Genomic DNA, 18,487 nt, shown 5'->3' on the forward strand with positions numbered 1-18,487 from the left:
GAATGGTCTGCAAAATAAAGCTGAAACACAATGTCAAAACAGCAAGGTCCATTGTCAATGAACTAGAAGCAAAACACTCAGACCAGAGTTTAAGTCCAGCATAAAATGTACTTGTTTTCCTGTAATTTTACTTTCCCTGAAGTGCGTATCCAGTGTATTGAGATAGAGTGTAACACAACTATTAGTCATCTTTCAACCACAGAGGTTTCTTACTCATATTTTAGAACTTGCCCTTAGGCTTCCTAATGGAAGCCACCAGTTTGAACTACGCACAGCTTGGAGACTCACACTGTCTCCAGTGTAAGTCATGGAAAGGTGACTGACAGGTCCTCCCTCTCTGTGGACACCTGACTCTCCAGGATGTGGAAACCAAGGAAGAGTCACATGCAAATGGCAAAGGTATCTGTGTAGTATTGTTCTTTTTTAAGATTTCTCCCCCTCATCACAACAATATTTTCCACATGAAACAAATGTATTTGTTCATGTATTGTGTAAGTGACCATAGAGAAGAGGGGAGCTCTTTTAAGCCTTGAATTCACCTTGAGTAAAAACAGGACAGAGGAATTCCTAATAAATTAGGCCTTCCTACCACTGATATCAGAAGCCTAGTTTTTACAGGATATTCCATTGACAACAGCAAAGAAAATGGAGCATAAAATCCCATAAACATTCAAGTTCATTAACACAGAAGTTTCCATATTCAATCCACTATACAAGTAGCTATACTTCCTACTTCACTATTTCAGAATGAGTTGAAAGTCCTTTCCTTCTACAGCTAGGCTACAGTCAGGAATGCCTAGAATACCAAGGTCAAAGGAATACTTCTGGAAACAAGACAAACAATAAAAAGTGAAGACAAGAGGAACTTCCTAACTGATCACAGTAAAAACTCCACATACAGACCCTGAATTGCCAAGCAGGTAGAGAGATTTGGCAAGATGAAGAAAAATTACCCAGGTTGAATGAAATATCGAGAGCAACAAATTCACTTATATTTTCGCTACTTTCTTAAAAATTCTTCAAAGGACAAACTTGCAAGTTTCCACTGACTGATTTTTCCTATTTCCATGTAAAAATCAATACAGGTTACACAAATAAGGCTACAAGAATTGCTTCCATTAATTTGCCTGTCTTAGGTTCTATGCTAAACCCCTATAACTGATAAAAATAATTCCATTTTTTTTACATCAGACGGCTTACAAATTCTCCACTGAATTGCAAACTAACCAGTTTAAATCTGACACATACTCTTAGTTACTGTCCACAAACTCCTCAAAGGTAGCTAACAGACCTCTGGAATTCTGTGGATATCAATCTGAAAAGTAATACCTATAAACAATTTCTCTAATGTGTAAGAAAACTATCGATTTTCTGTATATCTCCATCTGCAAAATTTGGATTTTGCGTGGCATTAACAAACCTGTTGCCCTATGGATTTTGAAACAACATTGATTCTAGCATATATGTTGTATTTAATGGTTACATGTTAAATTAACATGTTTTACTAGATGATTTGTGCTTCTTCACTTTCTACTAGCCCAGAACAACTCTGGCCAGGAAAAAGGACAGCTGAAAATGAGACAAAGGTCCAAGAAAAATTAACCACCATTGTAGCAGATGCAATTCAGTTTTTCAAACCATAGTAAGTTTCAAAGTTTCCATGTTTATAATTACAGATTGTAATTCTAATTCTAAACTGTTTTTTAAATTAATCAAAAATTTAAGTCATAATTCTAAAGATTTAAAACTGTCTTCAATTAGTAAAAAAAAAAAAAAAGACAAACATTAAAAGCCCCAAAGCTTTTTAACTGTTGAGTTCCAAATTTCAAGCTCTGTTTTTGTTGAAGTGCGCAGATCCCATCCTATCCATCACACAATGCATCTCAGACCTCTCTCTCCCATCCTGTCCCCAGAGGTCTTGCCAGAAACTCCGAAGATAAAACAGCATTTTTAATATAGTGAAGAAAGAAGGGTAGTACAGCTAAACAAATCACTGATTTTTTTTTCTAATTTGCATCACCAAATGCCTTCCTAATCTAGGAAGACAAGTATATTTATATACCTGTAATGTACAGTTTTCTTTTCGTTTGAGGAACTCCACAAACCTGGCCACCACTCCTTGTGTGCTTATGACTTCATCTATTGGGGGATTTGGTTCTGTTTAAAATAAAAAGTAAAGTTAGATTTCTTTGTAGGGAAGTTCTCAAATTACTGCATCATAATAATATCCACTAAATACTGACTGCTCTTTTTTGAGAGTGTGTTCTTTTTCTACAATACTTTACTAAAAGGCATCAGATTCCTATCTGTCAACATAAGAAAACTTCAGTCTGAATTTTAAGGTAATGAGGTAACATGATTCAAAACACTAATGCACTCAGTAATTTAGGCAGATCAACTTCACAGCAGCAGTTTGTGTGCAGAGAAACCTCAGTATATCAGCGTATTTGAGCCACAGAGACACTGCCTACGACATTCAAACTTGCATTCAAGAGGAGATATCACATCTGCAACACTTAAAACAGATTTCAAGACAAGTGACTATATCTAGCTGACAGTTTGTAAAGCAGACCTTGACCCAGAAATTTCAGTGTGAAATTCAATCCTTATTGCTGTCAAAGTAAAAACGTACCAGGGAGGCTTCTACATTTTTCTCCACGTAATTTCCTTACCTTTAGAAAGGAGCTTTCGGAACTTCTGGGTGGCTGAAAGCTGCTGTTCTGGACTATTGGAGAAAATCATCTCAATCATATCAGAGGTGATGACTGCACTCTAGGGTTCACATGCAGAAACAATGACAGTGATAAGAGAGCAAAAGGGGGGAAAAAAATCTGGGATTAGTGGTAAACAGGTTATTACATATGTTAAACCAGTATCAAGTTAATCTCTTATTGGGTAAAAACCTAGGTAAGACCATTATAGACAAGGAAGGTACATCTACGTAAGCAGCATAATTTCAAGAGCAACATTTTTTACTGGAAGCCAAAATTCAAATTTTACTCAAGATATGGTAAAAACATTACTCTCCAGAATCATTTACTGGTATTCTCTCCCCTCCTTGAAAATAAATGTAAAATTGTCAGGTTCAACAGAAGGTAGTTTAAACTGGAATTGGAATTACTCTTTTGCAAGAACACCACTTTGACTGTGTTATTGTTTAGATTTTTCTAACATGTAAATTTTGACTTATTCCGTTATGCCAAAATGTACAGGACCTGTCATTTCCAGAAGAGGTGCCAAACCTAATGCTTGTCATCATCATCAAGTAAGAGTATTAAATTTTCCATAATACTAATGGTTTCCAGTAATATGGCTAATTAAATCAGCAACCTTTCTTATGCAAGGTAAGATCTGACATTCTGTTTACCACATGTGTATTTAAAGAAGCATAAGAAAAGTTAGATTTTTTTCTTCCACTTCTAATCTAAATCGGATCCCAACCTTTAGACAGGGAGATAGATGACAGTGCTGAAAATACTTAAGCTTTGTCTGTAACAGCTAACTGCTCCAACTATTAATGGCCTGACACTAATGATATTTAACACTGCAAACTGTATAATGGCAATATCTCAGTTAAGCAGAATCCTTTCCTAACTCTCTGTATAAGCTTCCACACAAACAATTAATGGTATTTAGGATTTGTCTGATATTTTAAGATAAACTCTTGAAGAGTAAAACTATATATTCTATTAATGAACTTCCACATTGTTTATAAGCACTTCTCTGTTTCTCGGTAATTTTCAAGGCCCATATAACCACCAACAGAATACAAACCTCAGCCTGATTTCTATGAAAATACCACTTGTGTAGTCCCAGTATAGACAGTGTGAAGATCAGTGGTCAACCTTTTAAGTGAGGACTGTACTTTCCTCAAACCTCTCTGTTATAGCCAGAAAACCTTACCATTTGTCTTTTCAGGAAGAGAACAGTGGTAAAGAAACGAGGAGAGAGCTTTTTTTTCTAGCTTGTAAAGGAGTTTACGGCCTTGTGCAGACAGATAAGCTATATCTAGCTGTATTTCCAATACCCTGGCTAAAAGCGGTGCCACTTGAATGTCTGTTAAGAAAGATTTCCATTGATCCCGTTTTAAACTTTGTAAACTGCAATAACACACTGCCTGATTTGCATGTTCATGTTTCAAGTATTATAAATTTCAGATTAAAAAGAAACCAAGAACTTTGGGCAACAGTTGATAAAATCACCCATAATGGTGAACATCAGAACCAGGCAGTAATCAGCCTGCCAGGACAATGATGTTTTATTTAATTTTCTTGAGCACGCATCCTCTGAACAACCACTCACCCTATCCATAACATTTTTCTCTCATGTAATCTGTTTCAGGGTAGTTCACTGAGACAGATGTTTCAGAGCTGTCCATAAGCTCTTTGAATGCATTTTTCACATTCTTCTGGAATTCCATTCCCCTCAAGTCACTGCACAGCAGACCTGCCCAGTTTCAACAAAAAACAACTGTATTCCTTTCTCGTCACTTACAGAAGTCATCTCCATGTTGTTCATCTGAGCCTCATGGAAGCCACCATCTGACATTACTTCCTCCTCCGCTTCTTCCTCAGCCGTTGCAACATTTCGGCGTTTAAACAACTAAAGAGAAAAAGTGTTTCATACATATTATACAGCCAATACATACACAGCACGTCACGTTAGGCTGCAATAAAAATTACACATGCTATTACCTGAAAGAAGTTTATATGCTGGCTACAGGACTTCACCTGACAGTACATGGAGAAAGTTTAGCAGTGGAGTAAATGAAAAAAACAATGCTAAAAGATTGGTTCCTAATATTTCTGAAAAACTTTCACTGATGTTCCCTTCTCTTCTTCACCATCCACCTCTACCTACAAGCATCTCCAGCTTCCAGACAATTGCTTTCTTGTAGAAGTTCTGGGGCTCAAAGACCTGATAAATTGCTCTGTATTACAGATCTTCATAGAACACCTGCAGAGGTTCTGATAAAAGAGATACAGCAGCAAAGAGAAGGCTCTGGAGGATGATCATACATAGCATTGATATTACACTGGGATGAGCAGAATTTGGTTGCTATGACTTAGAGAAGGTACCCAGTTAAGAGATGTCATGAGGAGAGCTAGAGAGGCTACTGCTTCTCTCCTTAATCCAGTTGTCTCATTGGAAGGAACATTAGCAGTAAGAAGATGGCTTTGAGGGTGCTGTTGAGCACAGGAGGGAGGACTCCAGCATTAAGCCATGTCAGATTTGCACCACTGCAGACAGGCAAAGCAGAGCCCTAACACAGACCTACCGCTAGTCTTTTCTCCATAGAAGACAGGGAGGACACTGTATGCAAAACTGCTAAGTGTACAACAACTCCAGGTCAGTGATAAGCATTCCTATGGAATGCTTTTCCTACTAAACTACTGTATGATGTGCCCACTTAAGCTCAACAAATGTCCAAAAATATAATCTTAAACCAAAATTTATACATTGTCAAGTTCTAAGAAAATTCAGAGGCCTGAGGTTGTTTTTGTGATGTTGTTCAGCTAAAAAAAACACAAAAAAACCAAGAAACCCCACCAAACAAAAAAATTAATTGAAACTTCAAGACAACAACCTGAGAAGAACCAGGTCAACAAATTATTTCTTCCCTCAAGAAAACCATTACTGCAGCTTCTAAGGACTTGGTCGTATCTTTTCATCCTTCTATTCTAGCTGTAATGTTTTGTTCCATCTCACCTCAGCTTACCACTCTTTGAACAGATTAGAGCCACCACAACTCAGAGGAAAATAAATAAACAAACAAAGAACAAAATAGGAGTTCCTCAATCACCTTCAGTGCAAGGTCAGTCAGTTCTGTGAAATCTTTAGGCTGCTCTGGCCAACGATGCACTTGAGTGAATGAGGAGCAGTCACTCTGAGTCTCGTAGGGTCTGCAGAAGAGGCAGTAAAGTCTGCAGGCGATTCTGATTTCAGACTGACTACCTATGAACTTAGAGGGCAGGAACAACTAAGAAAGGGCTTGGGAGAAGCAAAAGCCAAAGACAATGCAAGACAAGACTGTTTCAGGACTGGTCCCAGTTACCACAACTGCCGTGCATTACCTGCTCTTCTCTCTTTTGCTTCCGCAGCTGAAGACCCTCTTCCTCCCGCCTGCGACGCATCTCATCAGGGTTCAGAGATTTGTTCTTGTAGCTCTTCAGTCGGAAATTCTCTTTTCCTGAGGTCGTCATGATTCCTTCACAATACAAATAAAAAGAGAAGACAGAAAAAATTACTCTTCAACACATCATTTCATATTCTGTCTCCACTCCTTAAAATCTGTAGCCATGAATTTCCAGCCACTGCCTCCCTATATCCCATCACCTAACTTCCAACAGTTTAGAAGGTGTAAAGCAAAATTTCACAGAATTGTCACTTTGGTGTGCCAGTTCTTCACATCAGTCGAACAAACTTATATTTTATTCTCTGAGGCTGCAGCGAGTAAGTGAAATATTTTATTAAGAAAGAATTGAGGTCTATAAGGCAAAGTGTATAGCCTGGGCTAAAAAGAAAACTGCACGACTGATTTTTAGCATTTCTCCACACAGAGAATTAGCCAAACTACTTACATACCCCTGTCTTCACTCAGAAGTAAAGGTGTCTTAGGTGCTTTTTAGCTTGATTTACTTTGCGAGTCAGTAGAGGGGCTTTTTTTTGAACTTCAAATACACACTTTAAGTAAATTTAACAAAACCCTGTTGAAGAAACCCTGTGTTCTTTCTATCCAGACAAGGCCTACAAGGAAATGGAAACGAAAAGAAAAATTTTAGATGAGGATGGTTTAACCATTGAAAATGCTCTGTTCTGCAAAGAAAGCAGTGCTATTGTTCCCCTCCTCCCCACCCCCAGTCTCTAATCCTGTCACTGTTTATGTAGAGGGGCCTTTTTTCAGTCCGTGCTTTCCAAGTACCATCTGTCTTACGTAACTCAGTGGATCAGCATTTTTAACTACCCATGAAAATTTTCACATGTACACCACCACACTTTGGAGTTACTTAGCGTAAAACAGTAAGTATAATACTGTGTGGAAGGAACACATCCCCCCGAAATCAATGGGCTGTGGATCAAGTCTTTACTCTTAGTGCTCCATTCTCCTGCTACTTCTCTCCTTACATCACCCCCTTAAATACAAAAGGGGTTGGGAATCAAATTCTCAACATGTCGGGATTTCCATGCATCTTCATAGAGATGCACGCTCTTCAATACATTGTAACTATCTGTAACACAAAATTTAGGGAGCTACACTATACATAAAGTTACTCTACAAGGCTTTAAAGCTCTCTTTCAAATTCCCTAAAGCATTGTATAAAATACAATATCTCAAATTCCATAAGCCCAGCATCACCAGATGATAAATGATCTCCTGTGCACTTTTTACTTTAAAATGGAGCATGTATACAGACTCTCAACAGCTAAGGTTTCCTATTAAAAATACATCAAATCAAGTCTGCTCTAACCTCCTCTTCTTTCAGTTAGCACAAAGAATTTTAAGAGAATAAAAAATAAAGAGGATACTCAAATGTGCTTCTTGTTAGAGCCTCTTTTTAAGTTGTTGCTATCTGACAATCAATTTGAAGAATTCTGACGATCAGAACTTACTTTAACAGAAAACATTTTGGGCATCACTTCAAAAGTTATTGTATTCTGACAACTGAAATTTAAAAAACTGTTCGGGAACACAAACTACTATATTGATTATCAGTCAGTCACAATTTGCACCAAATGCAACATAAAAACCTGAGCATACAGGTAGGTAATTCAGCAGTCTAATTTTGCTGAAAAGGCTGTTCTGGAAATTACTTTTTTTTTTTAATAAAGGTACTACAAAAAGATAAATCTCAGAATGACAGAAGTTCCCTACATCATTCTTAATATCTTTGAGACTCCCTTCTTCCTGTGTTTACATGTTTGTGCTTTAAGTGTTTGTGTTTCTTACAGTATGCTTGGCAACTACATTTTCTTCCCATTTTTAGTTCAAGTGACTACTACCTGTATATTAAACTTACATACTATCTGAAGAAGCCCTGAATTTTAACTGTAAAAAGAAGTTCAGGCTAACAAGTACTCAGAATTTCTTTTGTTCCTAAAATATTTTGAATAAAACATTTGGTGTATTTTAGAATTAGCAAGATGAACTGAAACACCAGATGGACAACCATGAGCTAAAAGGACATGCCAAACAGAAAAACGGCTTTGCAGACACTCCAGTCATTCTGCCCCTGAACATGAACAAACACGGGCACGTGCCACATTCCAAACAAGATCTCGGGCCCTCCATAATGTTATTAATAATTCTCCACTTTTGCCTGAAACCTGTCTTCCCAAACTCACAAGATTGTATTTGCCTTTCTTTGGGATTTCAGGACTTTGATAAATTCCTGTGGTCCTTTCACACCTTCACTTTCAAACCCTACAAGTTCTTAATCTCAATAAATCCTTGACAGGGAACATCTTCATCCCTTAATACTGAAATTCATCTTATTTCCATTATGCAGCCTCTCCATATAATGTTCTACTGTTTCAAAATTTCAATGACAGTACCAACTTCATCATAAATGTTTCTTTAGTGTATTCTTCCTTACTGTATTTTTTTAACTAGTTTCCCCTCATCTCCCAACTTGCATATTAATTTTCTTTTGATTAATTTTGCTTCTGACTTTAAGGTAATAATTTCCATTTTCCTTTCAGAGTTCTATTAGCTCACTCCTCCTGTACCTTATGTCATTGTTTCATTTATTGAAAACACAGACACAGGATTTACTTGAATTCTCTCTCTGATTTTACCTCAACCCCTCTACCCAACAGTTTCACAAGAATTATCTTCTACTTCTTACACCCTTTACAAGCTTTAGCCACAACTTTTGGCTATGCTCATTTCTGACTTTCAAGACAGCTCATTTTGCTGACTGACCCCTTCCTCTATCTTCTGAGTAAACTGTACACTTAAAATCCTTTCAAAATAGTATATTGGGTTTTACCTGGGGGTACAAATGCCTACCACCAAATGACTGGGAAGAGTTTCTTTTATTAAAGGTGAAAAAATTAAACTCCCTCCACCACTGAGAAGTTACCGATTCAACTAGCAATTAGTTCAATAATTTATTTTATAGCAGGCCCTCACTGGTAGTAAATAAGCAAAATCCCAGCACATAGCCACAAATCCATTTTACATACCTGCCAATCTAACCTGTATAACTATTAAATCCATAGTTATTTTCTAAAAGTAGCTTTTATGTCCTGAATAAATCTTAAAATCAATTATTTCTTCACCATTCTTTTACTGGTTTCCTGACTACTGATGAAAAATTCAATGACCCCATCAGGGATTCCATCTAGCCCACACAAGCTGCTAACATCTTCAGACCTACTCAAGTGTGTGAGCACACAATGGCTTTTCAGGACTGAAAATACAACAATTCTATGTTAGTTGTTACAGTCATCCAAGGATTGTTTGCTATAAATCTCCTCCTCTATTTTTCAGGATGCAGCCTTTCCCCCACACTAAGCAACAGAAGCAAACCAACTTCAAATTGGCCTTCAGCAGCTTTGTTGTGACTTAGTTGAAAATCTTTCAGTGGTCACTAAGTTCACCCATGCAGCAAATAGCAAACCCTAGATTTTCTCTGCATTGTCAAAATTAATGCTACTTCTGGTGAAAATCTGTGGTGGTTGTCATGGAAATGTTCTACACATCTTTTCTTTCCTAAAGATAGCACAGTATTGTCCACATTTTTTATACTCCTGGCTACAGATAAAAACCTCTGGAGACCTGGTAAGGAACTTTCATGGTGTATTTTCAGGCTTTTGTGCAATACCACTCAAACTCCATATGACACTTTCTCCTCCTCAGTTTGGCTACCATTAAAAAAAAAATTTAGTAAAATTAAACTCTGTCTATTCCTGAATGTTTGCATTTCTCTGAGGAAAATATGATCCAAATTTTTTTGCTGATTAAGACAAGAACCCTACCAAATGTCAATGTGTTCCAAGCACACACTTCTAGGGGAAATAAGAAGTACTGCATTTCTCCTTGCTCATCAAGTAAAAGGAATTCAGAAGCACCGGGAAATACAGAGTCACTTACTGCCATGACCTACCTTGTCCCAAGCAATCATCTATATAGGAACAAAAATGAACTCCCTGCCTTCTTAAATCAGATATCACTGTCACTAGACTTAAGAGCTTTGCCAGAAGGAATGCCATGTGACTAATACTCTTGGATATTCCACACGTCAGAGGTACCAAGATGTAAAAATAAAGCCCTTACAAATCAAGACCTGCGTAATAGTATATATAACCACATACATTTTTTATATGTAAGAGTAACATATACACCATGTACATAGAGCTGAAACCAAGATTATGAAATACACTGCTGATATTAAAGACTGCTGGAGACAAACTTTCCTTCTTTGGAAGTAGGAGTGGGAATAGCAAACCTATATAAGACATTCTACCTTCTAATAGGAGTATAACGGAAGCAGAAGACTTGAAACTTTAGGCAGAGGAGGTTGAAGAGAAACAGTGTGGAAAAAAAAGTATCTAAACATCCATGATCTTCTATAATATCAGTGCACATTTCCTAACTAACAGAGCAGTTGACAAAAGGAAAGGACTCACTGGAGGCAGACTTATGAGCTCTGGTGTGCTGTCAAACTGCTGTCTCTCCTTTTGATTCCTGCCAAAGAGAGAGGGAAACAACCCTGAAAGGACAAGCCATGCTGGAAATGGCACTGTCAGGACAGAACTCTAAGCAGTGAGAGAAGCTGGAATCACTCAAGGTAATCAATGTACAAACACCTTTACTTCCAAGGAGATTTTAGCTTGTGTATTGGCTCTGCCATGGGACTCTACACTTCCTAGAGAAGTTACATCACAATCATGCTTCTTGACATAATGCCAAATACCTACAGCACAGCCTGGACAGATGTTTGAGCAATTCGCTGAGGTGTGATTACAGGATGCATCACCCTCTGACACACTTTAGTGTGAGACTAGAAAACCTATCCAATTTAAAGAAACTAACTTGAAAGTAGCACTTGATCATTCTTTGCTCTCATCAACACACTCTCTACAAATTCAACATTTTGGCCACAAATGTGTTTGGTTTTTTTTCCCATGAAGCATAGATTTTAGAAAGTCCTTCTAATTTGCTTTTTAGCAATTCAAAGGTAACAGATCAGAATGCTAACAGAACTACTTAAATCATGTGGAAGTAAACAGTTAGATTTCTTGGAGGTGACAGACAATGAAAGGTCTTCATAATAGAACCATGAATAATACAGGGCACAGAATGATAAAAAATATCATCTGGGATTCATGCTATTTCCCAGGAAAAACTTCCAGAGCAAAATCCTATGTACACATCCACCAAGTCTCCATACTGTTGACAGTGCTATCTGAGGGAAAAAAAAAAAATAAAAGAAAAGCAGCAGACTGACTTCACTCTTCACTGTCACCTCCTGTTGTTTGAAAAACCATCTCGGCTAGATTAACATTTTGGTGAGGATGTATCTGCTTCTTTTCCAAAATTATTTGACCAAAACATACTGGATTAGAGGGGTCTATTGGAATGTCCATCAGTAGAAACACCCACATGTCCCGAGGGACAGGTATTACTTTCTAATTTCAAATGGCTTCAGACTCCTGTAAAGCTCAGGACATCTAGAGGGAAGGATATTTGATCATCTCATCTACAAAAAGCTGTTGTTCAAGCACAGCCATTTCTCAAACCTATGCTTAACCTTCTCTAGCTGTAAAATGGGATGGGGAAACATGTCTTACAGGCACCATAAAATTAACAGTTACAGTATTTGTAAAGACTTGCAAAGTAGGTTTTGCTGATGATATATCAAATCCTGGCACTTAGAAGGAAACAAAATTGTGTGAATTTCATTTTCTGTGGTTTATGGAAGCTGCAGCAGCAGAACAGCAGGGACCCACACTCCTAGGGCAACCATCACAGGAGAATGATGGAGAAGAAATGAAACCACCACCTTCTGCTATGCAAAAGGCCAGAGGATTAAAAGAGCTTCAACTCCTTTAACCCAAGAGTTGCAGCAAAACATGGATAAAACATATAGCCTTGAAACAGGGTTTAGACTTGAAGGGACTTTCTGTCAAAAACTGGAAACAAGAAGGGGACTTCTTCATGGAACTGCTGCCCATCTCCATATTTGTCAAATGCAGGCTTCCTAGTCCTCCTAGCATTTTTCCCTGCCCAATAGTAGGCCTTAATTCACAACTGCTTCTGTTCTAGCACTTTTATAAACTTGTCAAAGAGCAAACAAGTATTAACCCACCTAATCTACAGCTAATTTAGCTTTAGGTCACTTGGCAAGTTGGACTGGTACCTGCTTAATAATGAGAATAATCTCAAAACAATTCATACAAGGCCTGAAAAGAAACAACACTGCACAATATGGAATGTGATACTACAGACCAATTACAAACCTCAACATTGACTGTTGCTCAAAAGCAAACAAAAAAAAATGGAGAAAAAATAGACTGTGTTGCCTGAACAACATCAAGGCCACCTGATGTCAAGTCTGCAGGGATGTCCCATTTTGACATCTCATCTTGACAAGATGAAAACATGGTTAAAATAAGATACCATATCAAAGGTATTTCTGCAGAATTACTAATCTTGAAGGGTAAAACAATTATATTCCCAGGTAACATTCAGAAAAATTTTCTGTGCTTACAAAAATAGTTATTTATTAAGACGTGCTTAAAATCAGGTCAATATCAGTTTGCCAGGTCCCTGATCTTCTTTACACTAAAAAAAAAACCTCAGTCAAAAAAAAAAAACAAGGAAGCATATTTCTGGTTGCAGCAAAAAACAACCACTAACAGAAATAGAATTACTTGACGCTTGGTGCTGTCTCAGAAACTGATGTGACACATCAGCCTGTACTACTACCTAAGCACAGTGACAGCCACATAAACAGACACTTAATTTTTAAAAGCTTGAGGATTATGCACTTTTTCTTACTTTTTTAAAGAAACACTGATGACGACATTAAGCAGTAAAACATTTACAATATTTGGTGGAAGGAGAGGACACCCCCCCAATAAAAGATTACACACAGTATATCCAGCACTTCACTATACATTTTCTATCACAAAGACATTTCCAACATGTTTTGAGTCCCATTTTTTAAAGGTCCACTTTGACTTAACAAGGCAGCAGATACAGCTTTCCAAGTTCCAGAAAGCTTTTAACTTGAGCAAGAGGGCAAAAAAACCTGACTGTCAAAGCCAGGTCAAGTTAAAATGAAAACTTCTTCAAATTTGCTACCTGAGACTTTCTGATTTGAGTTGAAAATGCAAAACTCCTTTACTGTATTCAAAGACGTTGCAGCACAATAAATCTGTTTAAATAAAAAAAACTCATTTCTATGAGGTTTCTATTTTCTACAGTCCACAATCAACCTGCAACCAAAAAGTTCCCACAAGTCATAAAACAAAGCAGCTAGTGATGGGGAATTAAACTTTTCAGCCGCACAGGCTTATACTAACATTAAAAAAATAACCTCACGTTAATGTGCCCATCTACATGAAACAACAGAAGTGATTATTCCTGTGTAATGTAATCTGTTTTTCTTTTAAAGCAGAGATACATTTGTATTTTGATTAAGATTACAGCTTATCCTCCCTGCACTTACAGAATGAGCTGGCCAACAATGTATTTTCTGTAAGGTCATATCTGAAAAAGAGACTGTTTTAAAAACAACATTTGACAGTCATCATCTGTCAGAAAAAAGATCACCCTAAAATTGCTAACACCCTGAACATTCTTTACGAGAGAACAAGAGTGCACCTTTCGGCATTTCACATCATGAAAAAAAGAAATCCCTAACACTTTAAAACAAATTGGGTTAAAAATAAACTAAATTATTAATTAAGTTGACTTTGTAGTTTCAAGCAACTTTTTTGTGGAGTTGGGAATATCAGAAGGTACAGAAACCAAAGCTACCTTATCCTTCCCGTGATGACAAATTTGCCTGCAACAATTGTATTATTTGCTGTGACTCAGCACTATGCAAGGCGTGTGCAAACCCACAGAATAACGGTAAGTCAAAATTCTACTGCCTTCATACTAACTTTGGACATCAGCAACCAAGAGAGTCATGTAACGATGATGTATCAGCCACATCAAGAAAAAACCCATAGGCACCTTAAAGCTTGGTTATGCTCATTTTTCCTCCCTAGTACCCCTCCTACCAAAAGCTCTTGAATCCAAGACGCAGCACAGAGAGACACATCTTTCTCCTTTCTGCTCACTTCTCAATTAAAAAAAAAAAAAAAAAAGGTAGAACAGGAACACACAGGCCAGTTGAAGAAGGGATCATGTAGAAGCTCTACAAGGAATCCTTGTATCTTTTAAGAGGCAATCTCACCCTACTTCAGACAAAACCCACAACAATCTAATAATCACAACATTATTACCTGACTTTACTTATAGGTACATTGCAGTTTGTGTGTCACCAGTAGCAGGCTTGTTTGCCAAAATGACATTTTCATAATTCAACTGGTGAATTTGCTTTCAAGTATAACCATAGCACTAAATTTGGTAGTCGTGCAATGCGTTCTTTGGAGATAAATACATTCAGGACGTTTAGTCACAGATTATTTCTTTTAAGGTTCTAGAACTGACATATCACTTACATTTAATCTCAACTTTAGTTAAAATAAAGCATCAAACCAGTTAGCTTCTCGCAGAACATATGAATCCTCCTGCTGAGCCTGACAAGCAGTCTGAACTACCAAATAAAAATGGAAAAAGATAAAATAATTACTCTGGATCATAAGGAAAGCTGTCAGCAGCTGGTGACTAGCTAAATCTTAAGCCTCATGTCACACTCTGCAAATTCAGAGTCTATCACTCTCCATACAAATCCAGGAATAGTTGTATTTTTTTCAGTTCCAATGCTTTTAGCTTCTGCCTCCTCATGACCCTAAGCATTAATTATGTTTCAAGAAAGTATTCACATTATCCCAATTCAAAATTTCTTCTATGTCACTGAACTCCATTTACTCCTGTCTTACATGAATGGACCAACAGAAGTGACCCCATGATGTCCAGTGTACCATCACTTTCTAACACTCTTTCGTACCCTCCTACTACCACCATCCTTTATAAACCAATTCTGGGGAAAGGAAATTTAATGTCACCTGTCTTAGACTGCCTCTATTTTTTATCCTCAAAATGAATTATTAAGTCTGTATGATGTTTAATGCAGTTCAAGATATTCATGAGGTGGCATAATATAATTTCCAGTCCTACCGTTCCACAGATTTTATATTTAGCAGAGATTTCCACTGAGTTTTTAGTTTAAACTTACCTTTGCTGTTTTTCCAGAATCACTCTACCTTCTCCAAGGTAGAGATATTTCTACAGGCTTTGCATTCTATTGCTGGCATTTTGTATCTTGAAAACTCCATGTTCATTCTTGGAAATAACATCGGGCAGTTTAATCCACTTACTTGCTTGACAGACTTCAAAAATTGTAACAGACTAGATTTTTTTTTTCTTCCGAGTAGAAAAAAGTTGACTTGCTACCATAATGCTGCCCCTTTGCTCTGCAATTTACATCAGCATTTTTCTCATCACTATTATTATATTATTTAAACAAGTACTTTCATTATGCTTTAGTCCCTCAGTGTGAAGCTGAATAATTTTCTTATCAGTTCAGCTTCCACTCATTTTCTCTGAAACAGAAGTGGCCTGGTCTTTCTAACTTGTTTGTGCATTACATCATTCCAGAACCTCCTGTTCAGATATTTCAGCCACTCAGAGTATTTCATCAAGTGAGTAATTCCTTTAATAGCTTTTATTTTTCTTGACTTGCTCATGGCCTACTAGGCTCACTCACTATTCCCTCTGGCCTTCAGAAGCATTTAAGCAAATACAATAAATTAGCTATTTGCTGCTGTTCTTCTATATCTCTTATGTTTCAAATCTACATTAAAATCCCTAACCCTAAATCACATCACCATTTTTTTAATCTGCCATATGCTTTTTTGCATAAACTTGATTTCAGTTTTTCAGGAGGGCACTGTTTTACACCTCTTGCCACTAAGTTAAATTTTCCAACCTAGCAAGTTGTTTACTGTTGCCCTAACAAGTAAACTTTTATCGTTAAGAACACAAAAGCAAAGTGAAGTCCCCCATTCGTCCCCTCGTAAACACTTTAGAAGAATAATTCCCCAACCTTATGGAGGGACAAACAGAAAGTTATCAAAGCAAGCCTGTCAGATACAGGACAGTAAAAAAAAAAAGTACCATTCTATTCACTTTAGCTTATTCACACAGAAGGGAAAGAAATAAAAAAAGAAAGAAAAGATCACCGTATTGAAACACTGAAGTTGAAATAAAACGCCAGCAAGCCAGCTCTGAAGTCATCAACATAGAGATAACATTGGAAAAAATCAACGTATGGCACTCTGACAGCAAAAGTCAAACATCCTGGTGCAGTGTTAGAATGAGAGATGCAATGTAACCAAGACTCTGTTTAGAAGTTGGGGGCCAATGAGGGAGCCAAGCCCACAAAACAGTCACATTTCTCAGAAAGGGAAGCACTTCTCAGGAGCGAGGCATCATTGCATATGTTTAAAAGACTGTGACAAGGGAACCCACGCTGAGAAAAACCTCTACCTTTGAGAAGAACCTCTACCTCGCATGTCATCTCAAGTTATCAGGCCTTGAGCTACGACTCATTTCCCCTGTGCCTAAGGGTATTTCTAAAGGGTAACTAAAAGGTGCAACTACAGCTCAAGCAGAAATTTTAAACGCTGTTTTGAACGAGCCAGTTCACATGTCAGTGCAGGTGGTAATGCTGAAGGGAGAACAGTGGAGTTACAACAAAAAACAAGGACAAATTCAAAGATTAGCTTGACTCAATATATTAATTTACACTCTATTTACAATCTACTAATTAACTACTCTATTCTAGCTACTAATTGTTAGAGGTATATACAAAGTAGCTTTAAAATAACTAGTTTCTAGGGATAAAGTTAAAATCCCATTTCCTGAGAGCTCATAGACATATCCCAACTTTATTGAGTCTTTCATTAACATCAAGCAGTCAAAGCAGAAAATATGCCAGCAAACAAAAAAATCCAGAAGAACAGCAGCTTGAATAAAGGATAAAGGGACCATTAAACACAACCATTCAGCACCATTTGGGAATTCTGCAGAAACAGCAGCCCAGTATTTTCACAGCTCATGACGTATCTTTTCAGCTCGGAGTTTCAGTTTTCATGAAACGCCCTCAAGAGGCAAAGCTTAAAATCATCGTTCCATGTGCCGCGGTACGGGCAACACAGACTTGGGGACTATGAATGGGACGAGTTTCTGCCGGATACAGTCTCGAGAATAGGACAACTGGAAACGGCCACCGAGCGCAAACCCTTCGTCGTATGCAGAGAGTCAAAGAGATAACGCTGTGGGTGGGATAATGTGAGGATACGAAGTGATGTTTGCAGGGAGAAGGCAGAGCTTTAGTAAGATCACCTAACATCACTGGCGGGGGGAGGGGGGAAGGGAAAGCTTGGAAGATCCAGGAGAAAGTTTCCCTTCCCTTCCACAGAACCACAAAATCAACCAGGTTGGAAAAGACCTCTCAGATCACCGAGTCCAACCTATGACCGAACACCACCCTGTCAACTAGACCACGACACTGAGTAGCACTTGCAGTCTTTCCTTAAACACCTCGACTCCACCACCTTCCTGGGCAGTCCATTCCAATGCTTAACCACCCTTCCAGTGAAGAAATTCCCCCAAATGTCCCACCCGAACATCCCCTGGCGCAGCTTAAGGCTATGTCCTCTCGTCCAGCTGAGGCTCTGCCTCTCCTCACACCCCGTCCCGCAGCAGTCCGAGTCCCGCAGCCAATCCCGGAGACTTCCAAAGCCGGCGCGCGGCCACGCCACCAGTAGAAGCCCAGGGAGCCCGTCCGGCCGCGCGGGGGTTCTCCCTGGGCAGGAGGGTCCCGTCTCTCCCCGCACCCCCCGCGCAGTCCTGGTCCCGATCCCGATCCCGGCCCACGCGCGCGCCGTTCCCGCCGCGCCGGCGGCGGCCCCGCCCCGCGCGCGGCCCCCGCGCGCCTGTTGCGCGCGCGCGTGCCGGGGGCGGGGGGGGGCTCCCGCGGCGCGCGGCACCCCCGGTACGGGCCTCTCCCCCACCCCCGCCCCGCCACGGCCCGGGCCGCCCCTCAGCCCATCCACACCCGCTCCCTCCTCCCCGCGGACCCGGCCCCGCGCGCCGCCCGGCCGCCGCCACTCCCGCCCCGCCGACCCCGCGGTGACGGGCCCCCACCGCCCCCCATACCTGCCGCCGGCCCCGCCGGCCCCGCGCTGTCTCCTCTCGGGCCCGAGGCGCGCGAGCGCCGCTCCCTCCCCGCCACCCTCCTTCCCTCCCTGCCTGCCCGGCGCTGGCTGGCCGCCGCACTGCGCACGCGCGCGGGGCGCC

At 39.3% G+C, this 18,487-nt stretch overlaps 1 protein-coding gene across 6 annotated transcripts in view; it reads right to left on the reverse strand.

Moving 5' to 3' along the window:
* The window catches only part of KPNA1 (karyopherin subunit alpha 1), a 55,271-nt gene extending 36,824 nt beyond the window's left edge, over positions 1 to 18,447 (reverse strand). The window contains exons 1-6 of one of the 6 annotated variants that reach the window (XM_027730277.2): positions 10,633 to 10,690; positions 6,586 to 6,747; positions 6,075 to 6,208; positions 4,495 to 4,602; positions 2,673 to 2,772; positions 2,063 to 2,157 (exon numbers count right to left, since the gene is read on the reverse strand). In XM_027730277.2, the coding sequence (XP_027586078.1) occupies positions 2,063 to 2,157; positions 2,673 to 2,772; positions 4,495 to 4,602; positions 6,075 to 6,203 (432 nt within the window). In that variant the 5' untranslated portion in view covers positions 6,204 to 6,208; positions 6,586 to 6,747; positions 10,633 to 10,690. Of the gene's footprint in view, positions 1 to 2,062; positions 2,158 to 2,672; positions 2,773 to 4,494; positions 4,603 to 6,074; positions 6,209 to 6,581; positions 6,748 to 10,632; positions 10,691 to 13,312; positions 13,332 to 17,809; positions 17,831 to 18,346 lie in introns of those variants that run through there. The other 5 variants (XM_039388896.1, XM_027730275.2, XM_039388897.1 and 2 more) reach the window with 5 other exon arrangements.
* Positions 18,448 to 18,487: the final 40 nt, after the last annotated feature.

Source organism: Pipra filicauda, unplaced genomic scaffold (genome assembly GCF_003945595.2).
Source record: "Pipra filicauda isolate LSUMZ 115617 unplaced genomic scaffold, ASM394559v2 scaffold69_size3009148_pilon, whole genome shotgun sequence".
In the NCBI taxonomy this organism is placed as follows: Eukaryota; Metazoa; Chordata; class Aves; order Passeriformes; family Pipridae; genus Pipra; species Pipra filicauda.